This window comes from Pogoniulus pusillus, chromosome 17 (genome assembly GCF_015220805.1).
Source record: "Pogoniulus pusillus isolate bPogPus1 chromosome 17, bPogPus1.pri, whole genome shotgun sequence".
NCBI classification, from domain to species: Eukaryota; Metazoa; Chordata; class Aves; order Piciformes; family Lybiidae; genus Pogoniulus; species Pogoniulus pusillus.
The window spans coordinates 14543740-14570626 of record NC_087280.1 but is presented as its reverse complement, the minus strand read 5'-3'; the positions used below and the strand labels follow the sequence as shown (position 1 = coordinate 14570626).

The 26887-nt window shown below is 54.0% G+C and overlaps 1 protein-coding gene across 2 annotated transcripts in view; it reads right to left on the bottom strand.

The window, feature by feature from the left end:
- The window catches only part of ADAMTS7 (ADAM metallopeptidase with thrombospondin type 1 motif 7), a 53805-nt gene extending 32546 nt beyond the window's left edge, over positions 1-21259 (bottom strand). Inside the window, exons 1-11 of one of the 2 annotated variants that reach the window (XM_064157799.1) lie at positions 21153-21259; positions 19616-19968; positions 17858-18029; positions 14994-15190; positions 13300-13383; positions 12079-12203; positions 10255-10404; positions 8948-9091; positions 2804-2948; positions 2541-2633; positions 803-948 (exon numbers count right to left, since the gene is read on the bottom strand). In XM_064157799.1, coding sequence (XP_064013869.1) covers positions 803-948; positions 2541-2633; positions 2804-2948; positions 8948-9091; positions 10255-10404; positions 12079-12203; positions 13300-13383; positions 14994-15190; positions 17858-18029; positions 19616-19968; positions 21153-21258 — 1715 coding nt within the window. In that variant the 5' untranslated portion in view covers position 21259. Of the gene's footprint in view, positions 1-802; positions 949-2540; positions 2634-2803; positions 2949-8947; positions 9092-10254; positions 10405-12078; positions 12204-13299; positions 13384-14993; positions 15191-17857; positions 18030-19615; positions 19969-21152 lie in introns of those variants that run through there. The other variant, XM_064157800.1, reaches the window with a different exon arrangement.
- Positions 21260-26887: the final 5628 nt, after the last annotated feature.

The window sequence follows — 26887 nt, the reverse complement described above, 5'->3', positions numbered from 1 at the left end:
GGCCCAGCCTTCTAGCCAGTTCTTGACCCATATCAGAGTTGTAGGGAGTCAGAAGGTCACAGAATCACAGAAATATCCAGATTGGCAAAGCCCCTCAGGATCAGCAAGTCCAACCTATAACCCTTCTCTAGAAGATTCGCTTTAAACCATATCCCTAAGCACTGCATCCAAATGACCCTTAAACACATCCAGGGTTGGTGACTCAACAACCTCCTTGGGCAGCTCATTCCAGCCACTTCTCAGCCTCCTCTTCTCCAGTTCCCTCAGTTGCTCCAGACCTGTCCTCCAGACTAATCAGCTTCACTGCCCTTCTCTGGACCTGCTCCAGCCCCTCATTGTCCTTGAAGTGTGGAGCCCAAAACTGAACCCAGAATTCAAGGCGGCACCTCAGCAATGCCCAGTACAGGAGCAGGATCACTCTTGGCCAAGAGGAGACCTTATCACCCTCTACAACTCCCTGAAAAGAGGTTGGAGCCAGGTGAGGGCTGCTTTCTTCTCCTTGGTATCAGGTGATGGAATGAAAGGAAATGGCCTGAAATGGTGCCAGAGGAGGCTTACTTTGGAGATTAGGAACAAATTCGTTCCTGCAAGAGGGGTCAGGCATTGGAAGAGGCCACCCAGGGAGGTGCTGGAGTCCCCATCCCTGGCGGCGTTCCAGAACCCCGTGGGCACGGCACTTTGGGGCGTGGTTTGACGGCCACAGCGGTGCTGGGTTGCAGGTGGACTCTGCTCCTACGAAGTGTTGGGTTCCTCTGCTGGAGGGGGTCCTGGCTGGCCCCTGCGGGAGCAAGCCGCTGCTTACGTGGGGCTGCTGCACTGCCTCTCCGCGCTCTGCACGCCGGCGCCGCAGCTCCGCGAGCACAGGGCCCAGGAGCTCCAGGGGCTCCAGCCGCCGTCGATGGCCTCGGGACGGTAACCCACCGGCACGCACTCGCCGTTGAAGCACCACTGCAGGGGGACAGCCCAGCAGAAGAGAGAGCAAAGCTTCAGCAGGTGTGCTGCTTAGAGGCTAACACTTAGAACATTTTCCAAGTTAGCATGTTTTAATGAGAGAAATCAGACTCTTGGCTGTGAAAAGAAACGTGGTGATCTCCAAGTTACCCTTTCGTTCTGCTGGGGCATATAAAAGCAAGGAGGCAAACACAGATAAGACAGTCTCTGTCTGGCTTTTGCCCTGTTAACTCTTCTGCCTGCACATTTTCCAACTCATCATTCCGCTTCTAACACCCCTTGCTGACCTTTCCAGCTCACCTTGCACCTAAGGGAGATTCTGAGATAGGGGTGGAAAGAAGGTGGAAGGGTGGTTGGGAGCCCCTCCTGGGCTCTCTGACTGCTGGGAGGGGGTCTTGTATTTCTGTATTACTTTTACCTTGTATATAGCTGTAAATGTTTGTGATATACTGTGTGTATATATTAGCTTGTAAATTGTGCTAAGCTGTGAATATAAAGCCTCATTCTTTAACTTCCAGCTGGCTGAGTTTAGTCTGGGTGAATCCTGGTGGAGAGGAGGGGGGAGGTGATGGCTAGAACCACTACAGCAGGTAACCAGAGAGCCCCTCAAAATTGCCCCCAAATCCACGCTTTGCTCATGTGGGGTTCTGCTAGGGCTTGATGCACCTCTAAGGATGGGAAATTCAGATGTTGACCTGTCTGAGGGTTTCTCCAAGACAAAACACCCACACCTCCACCAGACCCACCAGCAAGAGGAATTCGGAGCCCCATCTCAGCCCAGGAGCACAGCCACGTCCATACAAGAGGATTTAGAGCCCCATCTCAGCCCAGGAGCACAGCCACGTCCACACAAGAGGATTTAGAGCCCCATCTCAGCTCAGAGGCACAGCCACATCCATACAAGAGGATTCAGTGCCCCATCTCAGCTCAGAGGCACAGCCACGTCCATACAAGAGGATTCAGAGCCCCATCTCAGCTCAGAGACACAGCCACATCCATACAAGAGGATTTAGAGCCCCATCTCAGCTCAGAGGCACAGCCACGTCCATACAAGAGGATTCAGAGCCCCATCTCAGCCCAGAGGCACAGCCACATCCATACAAAGCACCATGGGAGATTCTGCAGGGAGCAACAGCTAAGCCCAGGGTCACCTCTGGTGCTCTGGGGCCATGGCTTGGGGAGGGGACACTGAACTAATGAAGCTTTTTTATGACTCTGGCTTTGTGGAGATGGGTAGGAAACTGAGCAGGAAAACCTTGTCCTGGAGAAGTGTAGGGTGAGGGCTCAGCCCCACAGTAGAGGAGCCAAGGGTGACCAGAGCTGCTTGCTGACAGCTGGGCCCCTCCACACCCTGTTCCTGGTGCAGCACCCACCGAGCAGAACAAGCCTTGTGCTCTCCCCTGCCACCACGTGGGGTTCACCACCCTGAGGCACCTTCAGCTCCGCTGAAGGCAGACCCTCCCCAGCAGAGGTTTGGGCAGGGCAAGGGCAGCAAGGGCACCCCATGCCTGTGCGATGGAGGCTGCAAAACTCCTCTCTATTCAGGAGGAGGAGTGTCTGCAGCCACGGAGGGGGCTGCTCCCCATTACCTTGTTGTGCCCACACGCTGTGCCATCCACGGCCGCGTCCAGCTTGGAGTGGCAGGTGTTCCCCACCGTGCACCACAGCGTGTTGCAGACGCTCTGCAGAAAACACCGTTGAGCAGGACCTGGTCACTGCAGCAGCCAACCCACCAGCACAGGCTGAGCCTGCAGAGGGAGGATTGCCCCATGCAAAGCCCTTCCTGCCCCCAGAAAACCCCTCACAGCCCCACCAGCCTGGGGGGGTTACGTTGGGGGAGACCTTGGCTTACATCCATGTCGTCGCAGAAGGTGGAGTAGGGTCCGTACTGCAGCCGGCACTGGTGGCCAACGTCATAGAGGACACCCGGAGGCACCAAGGGGTAGTCCAGCACCTCCCGGGCAGGGGGGTCATCCAGGCAGAGCCCCCAGCCCCGGCTGAAAGAGAGGGGTCACAGCAGCGTCACCACCAGCCCGGCACACCCGGCAGCTGCCAACGGAGGAACCACAGCTCGTTAATGTCCCACCACCACCAGGAGCAATCAGCATCCCTAGCTGCTATGAGCTTGGGTCTCCACTCAACCCTAGAGCTGCTCCAGCACATGGAGGGGTAACTGCCTCTCAGGGTGGGTGCCTGCTTCCAGAGTGACCATCCAGTGAGTGATGGGGAATGGTAAGGTTTGGAAGGGACCTCTGAAGATCAAGTCCACCCCCACTGCAAGATCACCCAAAGCAGATCACGTAGGAACACATCCAGAAGGGCCTCAAAAATCTCCAGAGAAGACTCCATCACCTCTCTGGGCAGCCAGCTCCAGTGCCCTGCTTGCCTCAAAGTAGAGAAGCTCCTTTTCATGATAAGATGGAACTTCCCATGTTCCAGCTTATGCCCATTAGCTCTTGTCCTGGAGACCACAGAGATGAGCCTGGGCCCATCTTCCTGACACCCACCCCCTAGATATTTGTAAGCTTTGCTGAGCTCCTCCCTCAGCCTCCTCTTCCCCAGGCTAAACAGCCCCAGCTCTCTCAGCCTTTCCTCATGCAACAGATGTCAGGAAGCAAAACAGGTGAAGGCAGCAGCAGCTTCTCCGTGCCCCTGCCTTGCACACTCCCCCTTTTCCCCCTGAAACGCCCCCAACCCCATGATGAACATCCCCTCCCTGGTGGTGCTCAAGGCCAGGCTGGATGAGGCTTTGAGCAACCTGATACAGCAGGAGGTGTCCCTGCCCATAGCCAGAGGTTGGAACTGGATGATCATTAAGGCCCTTTCCAACCCAACCCATTCCATGAGTCTCTGGCAAGACAGGAATGTCTTTTTTTCCCTGGGAATAACTCCCTGGATTTTTGCTTTGTGAACAGGTCAGCAACTCAGCTCCCTTTCAAGGGGAAGGGTTTCACTGAACAAACAGCTCACTGCCAAGAGCCAGATGCTGTCCTACATCACTCCAACCCCACGAAGGTCCCCGTGGACACCACAACCCGCGTGTCAACAGCCTGCTCGTTGCAATAAAGCAGATTGTCAGCACTCAGCCTGCCTCTGCCATTACAAACAGAGCTCAAACTGTGCTGGGCAGGACAATTTTAGAACAGAGATGTTGAACTCGAGCCAAGGAGGCGGCCGGTGGCTGGTGGCCAGGCTGCAGGAGCCACGAGGGATGGTCCTGGCTCTGCTTTTGCTATGATGCTCCACAAACACACCAGAAATTGCCACTCGTGGAGCTTTCAGTGCTGACTTAAACTTGTTTCCAGCACAGTGAGGTTCCCTGGCGAGGCTTTCCCAGCAGATTGGATCACTTCTGCTGATTTTGACTGGGAATGGCTCTAAGTTCACATGGAAACAGATTCCTCCTCAACTCAAAGCAGCAACAGGAGGGCCATGTATATGGGGGTGCTCCTGCTCTGGGGTGCTGGCAGTGCCATGGGGGATGTCTGGCAGAATCAGCACCTTCTTCCCTCTCCCACTGCACTCCAGTGAGGTCCACACTACTTCACTTGGCAGGAGACAGGCCCTTAAAATACCAGAGAATGATGGAATCATGGAACGGTTTGGGTCGGAAGGGACCTTTAAGGCTCATCCAGTACAACCCCCTGCAGCCAGCAGGGACACCTGCAATTAGAGCAGCTTGCTCAGAGCCCCAAACAACCTGGCCTGAAATGGTTCCAGGCATGAAGCATGTCCCACCTCTCTGGGCAACCTGCGACAGGCTGTCACCACACTCATCAAACATTTCTCCCTTCTCTCCACTCTGAATCTCCCTCTTCCAGTTCAAACTATCACCTCTTGTCCTGTCACAACAGGCCCTGCTCAAAAGCCTGTCCCCAGCTTTCTGATCAGCCCCTTTAAGCACTGAAAGGCCACCAGAAGGTTTCCCTGGAGCCTTTTCTCCTCCAGGCTGAACAACCCCAGATTACAGGAGGGAGATACAGACTGGATGTGCTGTGTCAGCTTTCCAGTGCTACATTTAAAACTCAATTTCTTCGTCCAATATTTTCCAGCTGTCCCTACTGGTCCCCACAACTGGCCAAAAGACATCCCCAAGCCAGAATTTGGCAGGAGTTTCTCCCAGGCTTCCCAAGGCTATGCAACAAACCACACTCCGAAGCGCTCAGAGGTCCCTTCCTTAACGAGCTGGATGAGGGAGGAGATGGGCTAAAGGATTAAACCCCCACATGTGAGCATGCTGGGAGGATGTGCAGAGCCATCTGAAAGCAGCATTAACATTCCAAAAGCTCTCAGGGAACTGCAGAAGTGATCCAAAAAACCAAACAAACAAATTCCATCAAAACAAAGGCAACGATGGGAGCTTGGAAACAATCAGCTGCACAAATTGGGGGCCTGGCAGGACTGGAAGGGGAGAGATGTGACAGATAGGGCTTCCCCAGGCTCCAGGATGGTAGGGATCAGCTGGAAGGAAGCCCATGGCAAGAGGATGGAAGATCTTCAGTGCTGTGCAAAGAGGCTTGACAAATGGTTGTTTAACCTAGGGAGAATTCTGCAGCTGTGCCAAGGCTGCTGCTGAGATAAAGGGAGGCTGCTCCACTCCATCACAGGCTGGTGGTGGAGAGCAGGGCACCCATTTCACAAGGGTACTCCACCAGCTGGACTGGGAAACGCCATCACTCGTGGCATGGTGAGGGTGGAGAGCGAGGAGCTCTAGAACATCTTCCAGCTCCTCTGAGGGTTAGAGGGCAAAAAGTCATGGAGCACCTACAAGGGTTTGTCTGGGAAGTGCTGGCATGACCTGGAGCCAAGGAGATAACAGAATCAACCAGGTTGGAAGAGACCTCCAAGCTCATCCAGTCCAACCTAGCACCCAGCCCTATCCAGTCAACCAGACCATGGCACTAAGTGCCTCAGCCAGGCTTTATTGAACACCTCCAGGGATGGTGACTCCATCACCTCCCTGGGCAGCCCATTCCAACGCAAATCATTCACTCTGGGAAGAACTTCCTCCTAACATCCAGCCTAGACCTCCCCTGGCACAACTTGAGATGCCCAGGTCCAGAGTGGTACCTCTACCACAGGACCATCACTACCCACACTGTGCCAGCCTCCCTCACTATCCTGAACAAGGGATGCTTGTTCGGAGGAGGACAGCACCACTGCACCAGGGAGGTGACCTCTTTCACCTCCTCTGAGCAGATCCTGACCCACAGCCTCACCAAGAGGGTCACCCAGCCCTGGCTGCACCCAAAGTCAGACTCACAGCCACCACACCATGGTTGGAAAAGGCCTTTAAGACCATCAAGTCCAACTCTACCAAGGCTGGTGCTAAATCACATCCCTTAGCACCACATCTCTGCAGCTTTGAAACACCTCCAGGGATGGGTTGATGACAGGAACCGTTTGCAGATGCTTAAATATTCAGCAGTGCTTGTAAGACAATCATCTGCTGTGAAATAATAACCAGCATCTCAGAGAGCTTTCTGTTGCCTGGTCTGTTCCAGCACACCCAGCAACCCCAGGTCAGCAGGGTCCCATTGCCTGCCCCCCCCTCCTTCTTCTTCTCCTGCCAAGGTGGTGTTAAAACACTCATGTCCATGCTGGTGAGGGGCCTCTCCCTCGCCTGGGGGAAGTCACAGCTGGGGAAGGATGCTTGCTCTGCTCTTAAGGAAGAGCTGCACCTTTTGGGGAGGGAACAAAGAGCCCCAAACACAAGTGGAGCAGCATGCAGCTGCTCTGCTTCTTCTCCATCCGAGCTCAGAGCAGCCCAAGGTCACTGCAAGCAGGAAATTCTTAACCCAGCAGCAGAGGTTAAAAGCAGAGGGGCCAAGAACGCTGTGGCCACGAGAAAGCTCCATAAATCAAAGTAATTCCCCCTGACGGGAGCCAAGCCCACATACTCCAGCCTGGGATCAGCCTGGAACCAGAGAGGCTGGGGAGTCTCCCTCTCTAGAGGCTTTCAAGAGCCGCTCCTGTGTGACCTGCCCTAGGTGATTCTGCTTTGTCAGGGGGCTGGCCTTGATGATCTGCAGAGGTCCCTGCCGACCCCTACCAGGCTGTGATTCTATGGAGCTCAGCCCCACCACCCTCACCCAGCTCTCCCCTGCCACTGCTCCTGGCCAAGGCTCTCGGTGCCCACAGCAAGAGAATGTTCCTGCAGAGCAGCCACTGGCTGACAATCCCAACGCTCTGGGCTGAGCTCCGAGCAGCTTAACAACAACGAGCTGCAAGAGCTGCCCTGGGGTGCTAAAAATAAACAAATGCAGGGAAGAGCTTGGCCCTGTCTCATTCCCTCACGGGATGCCTCCTGCTCACAGGCACTCATCTGCTGCACGCTCAGCGCTGAAGAGAACTCCACAGAGCACCAAAGAATCCCAGAATCCCACCAAGGAGGGGGTTGGAAGTGACCTCTGGAGATCATCCAATCCAACCCCTATGCTCAAGCAGGGATACACACAGCAGCTTGACCAGGATCACAATGGCCACCTGGGTTTGGAAGCTCTCCAGAGGAGGAGACTCTACAACCTCTCTGGGCAGCCTGCTCCAAGGCTCCAGCACCCTCACATCAAAGAATGCTCTCCTCATCTTCAAATCAAACCTCCTGGGTTCTGGTTTGTGCCTGCTGGCTCTTGTCCTGTCACTGGACACCACTGACGAGTCTGGCCCCATCCTCTCATCCCTGATCCTTTATGTCTTGCTGAGCATTGAGCAGATCCCCTCTGGGGCTGCTCTTCTCCAGGCTGAACAGCCCCAGGGCTCTCAGATCTTTCTCCTCAGAGGTGCTCTATGCCCCTCAACATCTTCAGAGCCTCCACTGGACTCCCTGCAGTAGTTTCCTGGCACTCTTGAACTCGTGAGCCCAGAACTGAACTCAGTTCTCCAGATGTGGCCTCACAAGGGCAGAGTAGAGGGAGAGAAGAGCACCCCTTGACTTGCTGGCCACATTGCTCTTCATGCTCCCCAGGGTACTATTTGCCTTCTTGACCATGAGGGCACATTGCTGGTCCATGGGCAGCATCTTGTCCACCAGCACTCCTAGGTCTGCCTCCACAAAGCTGCTTCCCAGCAGGTCAGCTCCTCATCTGTGCTGAAAACCTCTCTGACTTTATGACTCAGGCCTCTCATTCCACCACCCAAATGCTTCTGATGCTTTTGTGTTCAAACCTTCACCCTTCACAGCAAGGACAGAGGCAACCAAGTGAGATCATGGATTTGCCGAGTGCATTGGTTTGAAGGAGCCCCTCAAAGAGCATCTTGCTCTATCTCCCCCAGCACTCAGCAGGGACACCTCCAACTAGAACAAGTTGCTCGGGGCCACATCAAGTTTGACTTTGAATGTCTCCAGGGGTGGGGCCTCAATTACATCTCTGGACAGCCTGTGCCAGTGTCTCACCACCCTCATTGTGAAGAGCTTCCTCCTGATGTCCAACCTAAACCTCCTCTGCTTCAGTCTCAAACCATTGCCCCATGTCCTATCCCCACAGGCCCTTCTGAACAGTCTCTCCCCAGCCTTTCTCTAGGTCCCCTTCAGATAGTGAAATGCAACTCTAAGATCTCACCAGAGCCTTCTCTTCTCCAGGCTGAACAGCCCCAACTCCCTCAGCCTGTCCCCACAGGAGAGGTGCTGTAGCCCTCTGATCATTTCTGTGGCTCCTCTGGACCTTCAGCAGATCCATGTCCTTCTTGCCTTGGAGACTCCAGAGTTGTACACAGCACTGCAGGTGAGGGCTCAGCAGAGCAGAGGGGCAGAATCACCTCTCTCATCTGCTGGCCACACTGCTTTGGATGCAGCCCAGGCTGCCATTGGCCATCTGGGCTGCAAGTGCCCATGGCTGGCTCATCTCCAGCTTTTCACCCACCACCACCCCGAAGTCCTTTCCTGCAAAGTGCCCTGGGGCTGACTTTTGCTTGACCAGCCCCCAGCTGCAAATCCAAGACCCAAGCCACTCCCAGCACCCCAGGAGTGAGGAAGAAGAGGAAGGAAGAGAGGACTTACTCAAGGAATCGTGTGATGTACTCGCGGCTGCAGCGGGACCAGGTGAGTGGGGACGTGTCATACAGGAGCTGTGGAGACATGATGAAAGGTCTTTTCCCAACTGGCTCACAGTCATTGCTGCTTCCATCATGCTGAATCCCAAAACTGTGTAAGAGCACAGCCCCACAAAGGAGAGGTGAGCCACACACTGCCGCAGCCGCTCTGCTGCCCAGCACCACCGCGCACCACGCCGGACACTGGCCTCCAGCAGCACCTGGGCACCTGGCCCTGGGGCATGCTTTGCTCATACCAGGGTCACTGCTCAGGACTTTGTCCCAACGATTTAGAAGGGCAACGAAGCTGGTGAAGAGTCTGGAGAAGAGGTCTGGTGAGGAGCAGCTGAGGGAACTGGGGTTGTTCAGCCTGGAGAAAAGGCGGCTGAGGGGAGACCTTCTGGCTCTCTACAGCTCCCTGAAAGGAGGCTGGAGAGAGGTGGGGGTTGGTCTTCTCTTGCCAGTAGCAGGTCTGAAATCGTGCCAGGGGAGGTTTAGGTTGGAAACTAGGAACAATTTATTTCCTGCAGGAGTGGTCAGGCACTGGAATAGGCTGCCCAGGGAGGTGGTGGAGTCACCATCCTGGAGGTGTTCAAGAAATGTGTGGCCATAGCACTTTGGGACGTGGTTTAATGGCAGTGGTGGTGTTGGGTTGGTGGTTGGACTCCATGATTTTAGAGGTCTTTTCCAACCTAAACAATTCTGTGACTCTATGATTTTATTTCAGTTTTCTTACTGAAAGCTCAGACAAGAACAAAGAAAAGAAACGAGGCCACCAAAGAACACCAAGTTAATGAACCTCACTGGGTAGGTGCTTTTACCAGGCAAAGGTGGCACAGAATCATCAGATTCCAGGTTGGAAGTGGCCTCAAGGACCATGTGTCCCAACTTCTCTTTTATGAACTAAAATCTTTAAGTGATCTTGTCAAAGCTGAATCGAAATCAGGGCAAAATTCTGCTGCTGATTCTGTACTCAGACCTTTCCTTAAAACTTCTAATGGCCAACCCTCTTCTCCAGAACCTTCCACAACAGCAACAAAGGACAAACACAACCTGTGCAGGTTGCCTTGGTTTTCGTTGAGCCTGGGGCACCCAAAGAAATGAACTCTCAAATGGAAATCCCAGGGCAAGTTCTCAAGGGTGCAGAGGAAAAGTTTGCCCCAGTGAGAAGCCACTTGCCAATCTCCTCCCAGCTTCCACCCATGCCTTCTCAAGCCCTGGCTCAGCAGAGCAGAGGACAGAGCTGAGAGGAGAGGAGGAGGAAAGTGGTGGTACCTGTGTCCGAGCTCATGGGCCACAGTGAAGGCCAGGGGCAGTCCTGTGTCCTCGTTGATGTTGCAGCTCCTGTGGGGCTGACACATCCCTGCCACGTGGGACAGGCCCAGGGTCTCGCAGGGTCTGTTCATGGCTGCACAGATGTCCTTCCTTCAGCGATGGAGCCAAGGGACACACAGACACAAAGCAGAGAGGAGAAACTTCTTTAAGGATGGGGGAGCTCTGGAGCAGGCTGCTCATAGAGGTTGTGGAATCTCCTTCTGCGGAGAGATTCCAAACCCATGTGGTCACTGTGATCCTGGGCAAGCTGTTTTGGGTGCCCCTGCTGAGCAGGAGGGTTGGACTGGATGATCTCCAAAGGTCAATTCCAGGCCCTCACCATACTGGGATCCAGGGATCCTTGACTTTTGGTCTGGGCACCCTAACCTTAGGCTGAAGCTCCAGCTGGGACCCTCATTGCCCCATGACCCTGAGCCCTGCCGGTGGTTACAGGCTGCTGAAGCACCTCGTGTGCATCACCTGGCCCCAGGCACCTCTTGGTTGTGGTGCTAAACCTCACCCCCTGCAGTGCTCAATGTGCTGGGGCAGCAGACGAGGTTGGCTCCTGACCACTTATTCCAGCTGAGACATTTCCCTTTGACCTCTCTCCAGGTGGTGGGTTGGAGAGTGGCAGAGGTGCTCGGCCACCATGCTGGGATTCAGTGAAAGAAGAGGTGTGGAAGTGGCAGGACCCAACATGGGACACATCCCAGCCCACAGAAGACACTCAGACCCTAGCCAAACAGAAGTGAGAACAGTGACATCCAACTTCTGTCCTCAAGAGGAAGATTTATGACCTTTCCTTTCCCCTTTCCTCTCCCAGTATTCCCAGCTTATTATTAAGCCTGATTAATGGGAGCAGCCAGCCAGCCTGGCTGCCTCTCCTCCATTGTGTAAATAAAGCTGATGCTGGGGATAACGAAGCAATTACTATGCTGCTTGTGGAAGCAGATCCCAGGGGTGCTGTGGTCCAGGGCAGAGGAGCTCCAGCCACCCAGGAAGAACAACCCCATTGAAGTCCATGGCCTTAAGTGCCTCATTCTGCCTCGGAGCAAACTTCCTAAGGAAGATAAAGCTGTTGCGGGTCGTGAATCATCACACAAATCACCAGAACACTGCCAAGAGCCAAGACATTGCAGCCTGAAGCCATCAAACCAAGTTTTGACTGCAAGGTATCTAAACTTGGCCAGAGGCATGAATTCCTTTGAGCTTCATGGGAGGTCAGAGGCCTTCTCAGAGCCTCCTCTGCCAATCCCAAGCAGTAAGCTTCCAAGGGAAGAAGGGGAATGAATCCCTGCGTACATCTGCTGGAAGGATCCAGCCATCCCAGGGCTTGGCAAGAGGGCCGTGGGGAAAACCTGGTTTGGAAACCTCCAACTAGGAGCTGTCTTCAGGTTTAAGCTTGAGATTTGAGACTAGTTCCAGCCAGGCTGCCCAGAGAAGTGGTGGAGACTCCATCTCTGGAGACATTCCAAACCTGCCTGGACATATTCCTGTGTGACCTTCTGCAGGTGACCCTGCCTTGCCAGGGGCATTGGACTAGATGATCTCCAGTGGTCCCCTCCACCCCCTACCATCCTGTGATTCATTAGGACCAGGTTATCTCCAGATTCCATGTCACATCTCGTGGGCAGGTGTCCACGCAGGGCTCAGGCACAGAGAGGAAGATTTCAGCAGCTCCCACTGAGATGTTCCCCTGGTGGCCCCAGTGCCAACAGCCAGCAGATGTGTTCCCAGCTGCCAGTGTAGCTCCTGCAGCACGAAACGAGCACATGGACACAGTACCTGGTGAGCAGGACCGCGACGTCGTGATGAAGAGGGTGGGAATCTCCTTTAACGTTGATGCTCTTCTGCCACTTGCAAAAGCTTTTCAAGGTGTTGTCTGCATGGTGGGAGATTTTCAGATCCTCCTGCCAACACAGTGAAAAGTCTGATGTCACCTTGCTGCTGCATCTGCCAGGATTTTAAGATACAGTGGGGAGGGGTCTGACCTCAGACACAGAGTGGAGTCATAGAATGGATTGGAAGGGACCTTGAAAGCTCAACCAGTTCAACCCCCTGCAGCCAGCAGGGATATCTGCAACTAGAGCAGGCTGCTCAGAGTCCCAAACAGCCTGACCTGCAATGGCTCCAGGCATGGGGCATCTCCCACCTCCCTGGGTAACCTGGGCCAGGCTCTCACTGCTTTAGGGTCAAACATTTCTCCTTTCCCTCCACTTTGAATCTCTCTCTTTTAGTTCAAACTATCACCCTTTATCCTGCCACAGCAAGCCCAGCTCAGAAGTCTGTCCCCAGCTTCCTGATCAGTCCCTGCAAGGCCACCAGAAGATCTCCCTGGAGCCTTCTCTTCTCCAGGCTGAACAACCCCAACTCTCTCAGCCTGGCCTCACAGCAGAGGGCTTCTTTGGGTCACTGCTGTGGCAATCCAGACAGAATCACTCCACACCGACTGGGTGCAGGCTGGGTGGACACAGCCCTTCTCTGCTTTATTTTCATCTGCAGCTCAAACAAAACATTAAATCATCTGGTGATGAGGGTGAAGAAAACAGCCCATCCTGACTGATGGTGAAGGACACAGCCAGTGAAGGACACAGATGAGGAGGCTGCTGGAGCTGCATCAAGCCCCCTGAGAGGCACCACCGCAGCTGGGAGCACCACCAAGGAGTGACTCACAGCCCTCTGCTGTCGGCAGCGACACTGAGTATTCAGGAATTGTTATCAAACTCAGAGTCTGCAGCTCCTCTGGCCGTGGCATCCTTGTGACTATGGCATCCCCTTCACCGTGGCATCCTCCTGACCTCACCAGGGCTGCAGCCCACGCAGAAGGAACCTTAGCACCGGCACATTTATCTTACATGGAATCATCCAAGCCACGAAGACAGCACAAGGGAGAGCTTCTGGGCTTTCAAGGCCAGCTCCCAGTCTATCCCAGTCTGGCTGCCAGCAAGGGAGGATGAGTCACTCTGTTTTCTTTCTGATGTTTTCCTCCCAGTGTTTTCCTCTTACCTCCTGGTCCTCCAGCAGGATGAGTCGCACGATGGCAATGTTGATGGGATTGCCAATGCTGGCGTGGTGGAACAGCCCTGCCACCTGCAACACGCAAGAGCCAAGGAAACAAAGGCCAAAAAATAGACCTCCCCCATCTGTAGGGGAAGGTGAGCTCGAGGGGAAGCTTCTGAGCCTTGTTGACAACATCTCGGGGAAGTCCCCCTGATGAAATGCCAGATGCAGACCCGGACTAAAAAGTCTAAACCAGTCAGAACTTGATAGGATCTGTGGAGCACCTTGAAACCCAACCAGAAACGCCCTGGGGAAGTCCTCTGGTCTCTCCTAATAGAAGTGTTTAACACCTCAAAGGAAACCTGTGATCTCCAGGTGCCTTCAACCTCCAGAAAGCCAGAGACTTCCCTGAGGTCCTCTGCCCACCCTCTCCACTGGCCACCAAAGCCCTCAGCACACCAGAGTGAAGAGACTAAACCAACTCACACTGACTTACCTGTCTGCTTTATGGCACCAGCAAACCCCACCTAGATGCCCAGTGGAGACTGCCAGAATTGGCTGCCCCTTTCCCACTGTCCTCAGTGGCACCTTACCAGGAAAGCCACTCCTGTGTCTCCTGCTGACCAGCTGCCACCAGATGCTAGTGCTGACTAGATGCCAGCTCCCTCTGTGTGCATAGCCAGTGCCAAGTTCAAAGCTCCAGGTCTCTGCAGGCCACTCCTCCTGCCAGGAGGGTTCCTTATCACACAGAGAATGGTGGGTGGCACTCCTGCAGGCCTTAGGGTGATTTCCCTTTCAGCCATGCCCAACCTGCCTGCACACCTGCCTAGAGAGAGCCACAGGGGTGGTGTCATGACTGTAGGCATCACCCACCACCTCCCTTCTTCCCTGAAGCATCTCTGCCTTTGGAGTATAATCCTGACAAGGCTACATGACCCATCCCCAAGGTGGGAAGGAGAAAGGAAGAGCCCTGGAGCCCCAGGAGGAAGGTGAAGCTGCCACAGGCTGAGCTGTGCCTGCACTGACCCATCCCCAAGGTGGGAAGGAGAAGGGAAGAGCCCTGGAGCCCCAGAAGGAAGGTGAAGCTGTCAAGGGCTGAGCTGTGCCTGCACTGACCCATCCCCTAGGTGGGAAGGAGAAGGGAAGAGCCCTGGAGCCCCAGGAGGAAGGTGAAGCTGTCAAGGGCTGAGCTGTGCCTGCACTGACCCATCCCCTAGGTGGGAAGGAGAAGGGAAGAGCCCTGGAGCCCCAGGAGGAAGGTGAAGCTGCCATGGGCTGAGCTGTGCCTGCACTGACCCATCCCCTAGGTGGGAAGGAGAAAGGAAGAGCCCTGGAGCCCCAGGAGGAAAGTGAAGCTGCCATGGGCTGAGCTGTGCCTGCACTGACCCATCCCCTAGGTGGGAAGGACAAAGGAAGAGCCCTGGAGCCCCAGGAGGAAGGTGAAGCTGTCAAGGGCTGAGCTGCACGCACACACTTGAAGGTTTTGGGCTTCAGCTTGCTGACACCAACCCATCCTCCCAGAGCAGACAGAGCACCAAGCAAGGCAGAGACACCAATGCCTGGGTGGGAGCAGCCTGTCTGGTGAGAAGTTTGCTGAAGCCCCAGCAGGGCTGAGGCCAGGCAAGCCCAGTGGCCTGTGTGCCTCTCAGCCAGGTGCCCAGGGAGCCGGTGGCTCTGCAGCCCAGAGGAGCAGGACTCACCATGTTCATCACGGTCAGCACGTACTTCTCTATGTTCTCACTCCCGTGGTACTCGATCATCTTAGTGTCTGCCACCACCAGGGTCTCCACCCACTTCTCCTTGCTGATGGAACGCTGCTTGATTCTCCTCTTCCTGTGTTGCTTCTGTTCCCATCTTTCCCTCCGCTTCTCAGCCCTCTCCAGGTTCTCCTGAGATTCTGGGGGATCAAGAGGGGAAGAAAGAAGAGGTTTGTTTTTCTTTCATACAATGTCTGCAACTTTGACTAAACATCTTCCTCTTCAATTCAAAGAAACGACCTTCTGCTGCTGAGGAGGCTCCAGGCTGAGACCCATAACCCACATGTATCTCACTGTGCGCTCCAAAAAGTCCCTGGGGGGTGAAGTCTTTGACCCCAGTTTGAGGCAGGATAGGAAACCAAATAAATACATCCTTTGAAGGGACTTCTTTGACTGGAAAAGGGTTTGCAACGCTCCTTGAGGAGCAGAGAGCTGAGCAGAGTGGAGCATGTGGGGTTTCAAATGCCTAATTTATAGACAGCCCTGCAGAGAGGCTCGAGCACGCACCACCAAGAATCCCAGGTTCACAGCATGGTGGAGCTTGAAGGAACCTCTGAACATCATCCAGCCCAATCCCCTTGCCAAAGCAGGGGCACCCACAGCAGCTTAACCAGGATCACAATGGCCAGGTGGGTTTGGAAGCTTTCCAGAGGAGGAGACTCCACAGCCTCTACGAGCAGCCTGCGCCAGGCCTCCAGCACCCTCACAACAAAGAACTCTCTCCTCATCTTCAGATAGAGCCTCCTGGGTTCCTGTTTGTGCCCATTGCCCCTTGCCCAGTCACTGGGCATCACTCACAAGAGTCTGGCCTCATCCTCTTGCCCTCCACCCTTTATCTCTTGCTGAGCATTGAGCAGATCCCCTCTGAGGCTGCTCTTCTGCAGGCTCACCAGCCCCAGGGCTCTCAGCCTTTCCTCCTCACAGAGATGCTCCAGGCCCCTCAGCATTTTCCCAGCCTACATTGGACTCTCTCCAGCAGTTCCCTGTCTCTCTTGAAGTGGGGAGCCCAGAACTGGACCCAGGATTCCTGCTGTGGCCCCTCTAGGACAGAGCAGAGGGGGTGAGAATCTCCCTTGGCCTGCTGATCACACTCTTCTTCATGCCCTGCAGGAAACCATTTGCCTTCTTGGCCACGAGTGCACATTGTTGGCTCATGGTTAACAACCATGGAAACAACCCTGGGGGCTCAGTGCCTCTGGTGCCCATCACAGATCTGTACTGTGCAGGGAGGAGCAGCTCCCCAGCAGGGTAACTCTGTGCTGCTGAAGCTGGACTGGTGTCTGGAGCCAAACCCTGAAGACCATGAGTGCCCTGGGCAAGCCTGAGGTGCTGCAAGACCTCACAGAGACCTCCTCAGCCGCACGGAGGCTGAGCTCTGCTCCTTCCCAGGGAGAAACAAGGGGAATGTTCACTGGGCTGGGAAGGGATGGGAGGTGGAGGAGGGCTGGGATGCTCCTCACGCACTCCAGCAACTGGGAATTCTCACACAGAGACTTTTCCTCTGACGTTGCTCCAAGAGCAAGGTCAGGGTCAGCCCCAAGCTGGGCAGAGGCTTTACAAACCCCATCCCACGCACTGGGAATTGCTTTTATGACCAGTTTCTGAGGGCTCAGCCTCACTGGGTTAACAATGGGCATTGCAGGGACTGTCCCCTACATGAGCTGTGGAAGAGAATTTATCTCCCAGCCAGAAAAATCCCAACTATCCGGATAATTTGACGAGTTGCTAATAGCACTGGGTCAGCTTCATCACAGCAGCTTCCCTGGAGCTTGTCTCCATTGTGTCCTTGGCTGCCAAGCTTCCAGCCAGGATGGGAAGGTACTGAGCAGAAGATGGGTGTGGGGACCTCCCAGGGTTTCCAGGGGAGGGCTCCTGTGGCACTATCCCTTGGAGAGCCCTCTCAAATCCTACCCAGCTGTACACACTGGCTGCACCAGGGACTGAGTGACTCCCAGCATGGTGGGGGTTGGAAGGGACCTCTGGAGATCATCCAGTCCAATCCTCTTGCTCAGTCAGGGGTACCCACAGCAGCCTGACCAGGATCAAAATGACATGGGGGTTTTGGAAGCTCTCCAAAGAGACTCCACAACCTCTATGAGCAGCCTGCTCTAGGGCTCCAGCACCCTCACAACAAAGAATGCTCTTCTCTTCAGATGGAACCTCCTGGGTTCCAGTTTGTGCCCATTGCCCCTTGTCCTGTCACTGGCCACTACTGACAGGAGTATGGCCCCATCCTTTTGCCCCCCACCCTTTAGCTCTTGCTGAGCATCAAGCAGATCCCCTCTGGGGGATCAGCCCCAGGGCTCTCAGCCTTCCCTCGCAGAGATGCTGAGCATCTTTCCAGGACTCTCTCCAGTAGCTCCTTGTCTCTTGAACTGGGTCGATCAGAACTGGACCCAGGACTCCTGCCTCACTAGGGCAGTGTAGAGAAGAAGAACCTCTCTCCACCTGCTGGCCACATTCCTCTTCATGCACCCCAGGATACCATTTGCCTCCTTGGCTGCGAAGGCACATTGCTGCCTCACGGTGACCTCATTGTCCAGTAGCACTCCCAGGACAGCAGGACTGTTGACAGAAGCTACACATCACTTAGCAGTCCAACACCATCTGGCTGTGGGGTGCTTTGCAAGGAAACCAGCAATGCACCAGTACAGGACAAAAGGTTTCAGGAATTCAAGTCTTGCAGGCTCTTCAGGACATCTCACTCACTTTGGTAGCCCAAATGGCAGCAGAGATCCACATGCACTGCACACAGGCCATGTTATATACCCACTGAGTAGACCTCAAAGTCTGCAAGAGGACCATACCTTGCACACCACAGCTTTCCTGTGGAGCTGGTGGCCTCCTGCCTTGCTCTCCCCCATGCTCAGGAGTCTGGCGCTTGTAGATCCTATGGGGCTGCGGTGCCCCACGCTCTTGGAAGCTGGTGGACACTGGTTCAATGAAATAGTCCTCATCCATGAGCTGAAACACACCTTTCTGGCAAGGAGAGACAAAGTTGTCACCATAAAGCCACCTGTATCCGGCACAGAAGCTGGGAATGGAAGGGGGGTTGCAACATTTTCCAGGGAGAAAAGGGTCTACTGTAAAGAAACTGTTTGGGAGCAGGTTTTGAGCTCCAAAGTCCCAGAGCAAACAGAACCCAGCATCAAGTGAGCATTAAGAAAGCCAAATCACAGAAACACCTAGGTTGGAAAAGACCCTCAGGATCACCATGTTCAACCTATAACCCTACATCCAAACAAACTTTAAACACATCCAGGCTGGGTGACTCCACCACCTCTCTGGGCAGCTCATTCCAGTCCCTGACCACTCTCTCAGTGAAAAACTTTTTCCTGATGTCCAATCTAAACCTCACCAGTCTCAGCTTGAGGCCATTCTCCCTTGCTCTGTCTGCAACTGCCTGTGAGAAGAGACCAGCAGCAGCCTCTCCACAGCTTCCCTTCAGGTAGTTGTAGACAGCAATGAGGTCTCCCCTCAGCCTCCTCTTTTTCAAACCAAAATCAAAAGGCTGAAGAGATCCCATCACAAAATGCAGATAGGTGGTGAACCCTGTAGGTGTCTTACAGTGAGGAGATCAGGGGTGCTGAGAGGGAGCAACATCTTAGAATCAACCAGGTTGGAAGAGACCTCCAGGATCATCCAGTCCAACCTATCCCCCAGCCCTGCCTGGCTAGCTTCTCCAAGCAGCCAGAGCAACACCAGCAATAGATGGACATAGAGTCTGCCTATCCTCCTTCCTCTGGGCTCATCCCTCCTCTCTCTGACCTTCTTGGAGATGCTGTGGGAAGTGCAGCCCCAAAGGAGGGCTTTGGCTATAGTGCAGCACCAGTGTCTTCAGCAGCAGCCCAAACAGAGGTGTTTTCCTAAGGACACCCTCAGAAACACAGCCAGTGGCTTCTGCCCTTTTGCACTGCCCAAGCTGAGAACCATCAAGCCACAGACTTCCCGTGGTCAAAGACCAGAAAATCCCAAGGGAAGAGGAGGATGTCCAGGAAGTCATCCCCCCTCCCTGAAGAGGGACACTTTCCAAAGGCACGTAGTGAGAGGACGAGGGACGATGGCTTCAAACTGGAAGAAGCTGGACTTAGACAAGACATTAGGAGGAAATTCTTCCCCATGAGGGTGGTGAGACACTAGTACAGGTTGCTCAGAGTAGTTGTGGAGGCTCTAAGCCTGGAAGTCTTCATAGCCAGTATGGATGAGGCAACCTGCTCTAGTAGAAGCTGTCCCTGCCCATGGCAGGGGGTTGCAACTGGATGATCTTTAAGGTCCCTTCCAAGCCAAACCATTCTGTGAATCTACAGCTCTATGACTTCTCACAGTCCTCCATTTATGCACTGGAGGTGGAGGTGCCAGGAGAGTTGCTCTTTGCAAATCCGGATCCAAACAAGGAAACACAACCCCAGAAAGTTCCCAAACCACTGGAATCCCTGGGAAATCTACACTCAGCTCCTCCACAGCTGCATGACACCCACCTGGTGAGATCCCATCTGCTGCTGTCAGGAGTTTCGCTGTGGCAGTATTAAAAAAGGCCTTTGGATCTGAAGGATCTCCCTACTTACCAGCCCATCACAGGTGCTGAGAGCAGCCAGACCTCCTGCCTGCACCTGGCTCTGCACCTCCCCGATCATATGGCAGGAGCTGTCCGTGTGCGTCCGGATCTTGGCGCCGGCGATGCCCCCAAAGCGCCTCTCACTGACGAAGCCAGGAGCCAGGAGGTGGCTGTTGAGGCTCAGGTTGAATTTCAGGGGTTGGCCTTTGTAGTGCAGCTGATAGAAGGCAAGGAACTTGCTCCTGGAGGAAGGAGATCTCCGGTGAAGGGCTCGGTGGGACAAGTCATAGGACAGGAACGAACCACTCTCATCGACCTTGATGGGATGGACGATGTCACTGCTGGAGGATGGTGGAGCAGGCTCTGGGAGGACAGAGGTTCAGTGTTACCTTTGGGGTTCATCTCCTCTCCTACCCCTTCGGCTGGAGGCTCAACTCCCAAGGGAGACTGGTGGGGTCAGGTACCAAAATTCCAGTTGGAACTAGGAACTGGTGGAGTCAAGTACCCAAATTCCAGCTGGATCTGGTAACTGGTGGGGTCAAGCACCCAAATGCATCCGATAACTGCTGGGGTCAGGAATCCAGATTCCAGTTGGATCTGGTAACTGCTGCACAGTGTGGAGCAGGGAAGGGAAGGAACCCCCCAGCCATGGAGAGCACGGGGGCTCTCCCGCCCTTGGTGGGGTCAGGGCTGGCAGTGGGAAGCTCCGGAGGGAGCTCCTCCAGGGACTGGTCCCAGTTTCCCCATCCCCAACTGCGGTGGAAAAACAAACAACAAAAAATAACACACCCGAAAAAACCTCCCCAGACCCACCCCCCCCCCCCCAAAAAAAAAAAACCCAATCCCAGTTTTGAGGTAATGTTTGGAAGACGACTCTGGGGGCAAAGCACTCCACGGGAAATGAACGCCCCGCAGTTCCCCGGCCGCGGGGGAACCGAGGGCAGCCGAAGGAACCGGTGGGACCTGGAGGCGCTCGGGAAAACCGCGGGGAAAATCGAAGGGAACCGGAGGCAGCCAGAAGGAACTGGGGAGACCAGGCGGAGCTGGGAGCAGTTGGAAAAGCCGGGAGCAACGAGGGGAAGCGGGAGGAGCCAGGAACTGTTAGGGGTAACAGGGAGAAAGCGTGGAGAGCCGGGAGCACTCGGGAGAATCCGGGGGAACCGGAGGCGGACGAGAGCATTGGGAGCAGTTAGGGGGAACCGGGAGGAGCCGCGGGGAGCTAGGGACAGTCAAAAGAACTGGGGAGACCGGGAGCAGCGAGGGGGACAAGGAAGAAGCCGCGGGGAGCCGAGAGCAGCCCGGGAGGAACCGGAGGCATTCGGGGGGATTGGGAGGAACAGAGAGCAGTCGAGGGGCGCCGGGAACAGCCGGGGGTGCGAGGAGCAGCCAAATGGAGTCAGGGGTCAGGCCCTGCCCAGCCCACCGAATCGTCCGGTCAAGCACCGTGCAGCCCGACTCCGGTTCCCGCAGGACGACCCGCGGACATCCCCGCGCCTCCCGCATGCATCCCGCCCGGACCACCCTTCTCTTCTCTCCACTCCGCGGACCTGTCGGCGCGGTCCCTCCGCCTGCCTGCAGGCGATGGCTACCTATGGCCATCACCAGCAGGGCAGCGGCGAGGCGGAGAAGGCCGGCCAGAGCCGGGGCCAGCATGGGTGCGGGCAGCGGGCAGCTCGACGCAGCCGGCGGCGCTGCAGCGGTGAGCGGGGGCGGGGGCAGCTTGGGCGAGGGGCAGGGCGTTGCTTGGTGGGCGGGGCTAACCGCTCTGGTGGGCGGGGATTCGCGGGTGTGGGCGTGGCGCCGAGCAGAGGGGAGTGAGCGAACAGAGTCCCTCCCGCGGCCTCCGCGTCCCGAGGGCGCCGCCTGGCGGCTCCGTGCGGCTGTTCCCCCTGCCTCGGAGCCCTGTGCGCATCTCAGCGTTAAAGAGGAGAATTTGGAGCTTTGCTGGCTCGGTGAGGCGGTTCCACAGCTGCATCTTGGGGTTAATTGAGTTTTGAGGAGGGGCTAAGCAGGAAATGCAAAATGTGGGCAATTTCATGTAATTAAAGTAACGCTGTGGGAAGGTGGAGTTAAGAGAATCAGAGGTTGGAAGAAACCTTTCAGATCATCCAGTCCAACGTTAACCCAGCACTGCCACGTCACCACTAAACCATGTCCCTCAGTGCCATATCTACACGGCTTTGAAACCCCTCCAGGGGTGGGGATTGAACCACTGCTCTGGGGAACCTGTTCCACACTTTGAGAACCCTTTCAGTGAAGGAGTTCCTTCTAAACACCGAACTAAAGCTCCACTGGCACAACTTGAGGCCAGTTCCTCTTGTCTTGTCACTTGTTCCTTGGGAGAAGGGACCAAAGCCCCACCTGGCTCCAATCTCCTTTCAGGGAGTTCACAGTATCACAGTATTATCAGGGTTGGAAGAGACCTCACAGATCATCAAGTCCAACCCTTTACCACAGAGCTCAAGGCTAGACCATGGCACCAAGTGCCACGTCCAACCTTGCCTTGAACTGCCCCAGGGATGGCGACTCCACCACCTCCCCGGGCAGCCCATTCCAGTGTCCAATGACTCTCTCAGTGAAGAACTTTCTCCTCACCTCCAGCCTAAATTTCCCCTGGCACAGCCTGAGGCTGTGTCCTCTCGTTCTGGTGCTGGCCACCTGAGAGAAGAGAGCAACCTCCTCCTGGCCACAACCACCCCTCAGGTAGCTGTAGACAGCAATAAGGTCACCCCTGAGCCTCCTCTTCTCCAGGCTAACCAATCCCAGCTCCCTCAGCCTCTCCTCGTAGGACTGTGCTCAAGGCCTCTCCCCAGCCTCGTCGCCCTTCTCTGGACACGCTCAAGCATCCCAATGTCCCTCCTAAACTGGGGGGCCCAGAACTGAACACAGTACTCAAGGTGTGGTCTAACCAGTGCAGAGTCCAGGGGCAGAATGACCTCCCTGCTCCTGCTGACCACACCATTCCTGATGCAGGCCAGGATGCCACTGGCTCTCTTGGCCACCTGGGCACACTGCTGGCTCATGTTCAGGTGGGTATCAATCAGCACCCCCAGATCCCTCTCTGTCTGGCTGCTCTCCAGCCACTCCGACCCCAGCCTGTATCTCTGCATGGGGTTGTTGTGGCCAAAGTGCAGCACCCTGCACTTGGAGCTATTGAATACCATCCCATTGGATGTAGACAGCCAGAAGGTTGTAAAGAATCAGAAAGCTCAACAACCTCAGGTCTCTCAGCTGCTCCTCTCAAAACTTGTGCTCCAGACTATCTCCAGCACCTCAGGGTGCTCAAGGGACTGCTCAGAGATCTGCTGCTAATTTTGCAGCTAAGTCATAAGATGGATCTTATGGACACCAGCACAACGACCCCAGTGCCAAGCACAGGATGGGATGCAGCTGTTTGGTGGTAACAGTTTTTCTCAGATGATGAAAGTTTTCTGAGGAAGTCTTTTCTTAAAGCCAAGGAAAGGTAAAGTGTGGAATTAGAAGATAAAGATTCAGCTCTGAAGGACAACTCCCTGGGGTCTAATGGCAGCTTTAAACCAGGGTGACCTGGAATTCTGGTGAAGAACATTATCTTTGCCCCCATATATTTACATCTTGGATCATCATTAAACAGCCCCCCCCAAAAAAGCAAAGATCAACAGTAAATAATAACAACCTTTGAGCTGTGCTTACCCTCACCCATGCCCACTCTCAGCCACCCTCTGTGCTGGCACCAGACCAGGACTTGGGTTACAGCTGGTGTTTGGCTGCTGGCAGGTGTGCCAGGCTGCCCTTTGAGGTGAAAAGACTTGATTTTAGGCATGAAGAAGGGGAAATACAAAGAAGGAATTTGAGCACAGGTTTTTTGAAAGCTTCTGAATGCACAGAGTGGGTCCAGAAGAAATCATGATGGTGACCACAGGGCTTTGGTTGGATTCGATGATCTCTTTGGGTCCCTTCCAGCCCCTCACATCCTGTGATCCTGGAGCACCTCTCCTGTGGAGACAGGCTGAAAGAGTTGAGGCTGTTCAACCTGGAGAGGAGAAGGCTCCGGGGAGACCTTTCAATACTTGAAGGATTCATAAGAAATCTGGGGACAGGTTTTTGAGCAGAGCCTGTTGTGACAGAACAAAGGTGATGGTTTGAACTCAAAGAGGGAGATTCAGACTGGAGAGAAGGGAGAAATGTTTGACTCTGAGGATGGTGAGAGCCTGGCCCAGGCTGCCCAGAGGGGTGGGAGGTGCCCCATGCCTGGAGAGCCACTGCAGGTCAGGTTGTTAGGGGCTCTGATCAATCTGCTCTAGCTGCAGATGTCCCTGCTGGCTGCAGGAGGGTTGGACTGGATTCAAGGCAAGGTTGGACGTGGCACTTGGTGCCATGGTCTAGCCTTGAGCTCTGTGGTAAAGGGTTGGACTTGATGATCTGTGAGGTCTCTTCCAACCCTGATGATACTGTGATACTGTGATACTGTGATACTGTGAACTTCAAAGGTCCCTTCCCACCCAAACCAGTCTGATTCTGTGATCTTTCCTCAACATCCGCCTCATGAGATACCAATTCCAGCTCTGCTCACTTCCTTCTCTCCAGAAACGAACCGTTTCAAAATCCTTTGTTCTTCTCCTTTTGAAAGAGAAAAGGCAAAACAAACAAACATACAAAAAAATCCAAAGCAAAACAGACAGAAAAAAAAAGACCAAAAAAATCCAGATTGCATCTACTTAACTGAAACAAACTCACTTTAGATTTCATTACAAAATGGAAATGGAGATGCCTCTAGATGAAGGATTTCTCTCTTTCAAGCTGACTTTGTGTGGCCTTGCAGCCACTGCCTCAAAGCCATTTTGGATACAGCCCACCACAGCAAGTTTCTCAGAGCAATAAACAAACCCAGAAGCTGCAAGGACCAGCCCAAGAGTGACAGGACATCATGGCTTAACAACCCAGAAGGTTTTGGGGAGGACAGCTGCATTAGAAGGGCTGGGTTGATGATGACAAAGTCACTACAGAGAATAAAGCCTTCATAAATCCCCATGGAGTAATATAGGTTGGAGGCTGACCTGCTGGAGAGCAGCTCAGAGGAGAGGGACTTCTGTGGTGAGTTTCTGTGATACCCTGGAGCCAGCAATGTGCCCTTCTGCCCAAGAAGGCCAGTGGCATTCTGGCATGTATCAGAAGGGAAGTGGTTAGTAGGATGAGAGAGGTTCTCCTCCTCTCTCTACTCTGCCCTGGTGAGGCCATGTTTGGAATATTGTGTCCAGCTCTGGGCCCCTCAGTTCAAGAAGGACCTCAGGGAACTGCTTGAAAGAGTCCAGTGCAGAGCCACAAGGATATTGAAGGCAGTAGAACATCTCTCTTGTGAGGACAGGCTGAGGAGCTGGGAGTCTTCAGCTTGGAGGAGCCTGAGGGGTGACCTCATTCATGTTGTTAAAGATGTGAAGGCTGGGTGACAGGAGGATGGAGCCAGGCTCTGCTCAGAGATGTCCAATGATAGGACAAGAGGCAGCGGGTGCAAGCTGGAGCAGAGGAACATAAGGAAAAACTTTTTCACTGTGAAGGTGCTGGAGCCCTGCAGCAGGCTGCTGAAAGAAATTGTGGAGTCCCCTTCTCTGGAGACATTCAAAACCCACCTGGATGTATTTCTGTGTGACCTCCTCTAGGTGACCCTGCTGTAGCAGAGCAGTTGAACTGGATGATCTTTCAATGTCCCTTCCAAGCCTGAACTGAACTTCTCACTGCATTTACTGAAGTGATAATTTGCAGTGTTTTATTGAAGGGGAAAGAGTGGAGGAGAAAAAGATGGGTCTTGTTCTGTCCTTGTTCCCATCACCTGGTGCAACAGAACTGGGAACCTTGTAGGAAAACATCTTCACCTTCTTTTCATAGGCATCACCTGACAGAAATAGCCTCTCCAGCTAAAGAAACAACAGAGAAACAAGGAACAAAACAACCTGGCAAAAATCCCTTGACAAATTCAATTCTTTGGGTACTTTACAACAGATATTCTAGTAGGAGCCTCAACTCACAGATTCTAGGGCTTGCCCAAAGTAGGATTTAAATCAGTGTTGCTCCATGTGTCCTTTATTTATTTTGGAGGCAACACCAAGTTCTTAGTTTCTCATACAAACATCAAGTAGCAAATCCCCTTCACACTCTGCTGAATAGCTCAGGTAGTGGCCGGGGCCGTGTCCCACAATAAAGCTTACAGCTAATTACACTTTGCTGAGGCATCTGTAGAAGTGCTGCTGAAGGACATAGACCCTTCCCTCAGGGTTAATCCAGGGTGAGCAAGGAGGGTAACAAAGGCTTGTGAAAGGTGAGTAAAATGGAATTGAAGCTGAGGAGCTGGAGTTCAATGATTATCCCCACGCACAAACTGACAGTGCTGCAGATGTGCTGTGAGCTATGGAAAAGGGAATTGTTCTCTCTTCTCCCCCTTTTTTTCCTCCTCTTGTTTCGTAGGACAGCTTTGGCACTGGAGGCAGGGAGATTAGGAGCTCTTGTTGGCACAGCTGTGACATGTGTCAGTTTGCTGGTTTACAAAGGGAAGGTCCCCCCACACACACTGTTTATACTGCAGAGCCTCGCCGGAGTCCATTCAATCATTTCGTGCCTCCAGGAAAGCTTTCTGGGGCTTATTAGTGCAATGGTTACAAATCCCTGAAAGCTCAGCAGATGTTTGAGTTGAACTCCCAGGATTTCTCACTGCTTAACCAAACACAAGGCCAGTGGAGTGATTACTGCTTCATGGAGGAACAGCTTCCTGAACCTCTCATGAACCACTTCATCCAGATAACACAACCCTAGGACACCCAAAGAGACTGTCAGTACCACGAGGTACGAGATGGTGGCAGGATCCTCTCTCCCTCAGCAGGTATTTACCACCAAGACCTTTCTCTGGCTGTATGGTAGATGCTGAACATCACTTCCTCTGGAAGGACATCTGAGGGAGGAATCTCTGCCCAATTGTTCAGGGAAAGGTAAATCCCTGGCCAAATCCACAGCTGCATGGAAACTCTCTCTACGGAGAGCACAAGGAACAGCTGGCAACATCACAGACATCCCAGATAAGATTAGTGGGAAACAGGCCAGGGGGAACCAGAGGAATGAAGGGCTGTGGGATTCAGTACTGGTTTGAAGGTAGGACTGGATGATCTCTGAGATCTCTTCCAACCAGATATATTATGTGATTCTGCTCTGCTGAAATCTCACCTGGAGTGGTGCATTCAGCTCTGGAGTCCTCAGCACAGCAGAGAATGGGTTTATTGGAGTGGGGGCAGAGAAGGCCACAGCAATGATGGGAGGG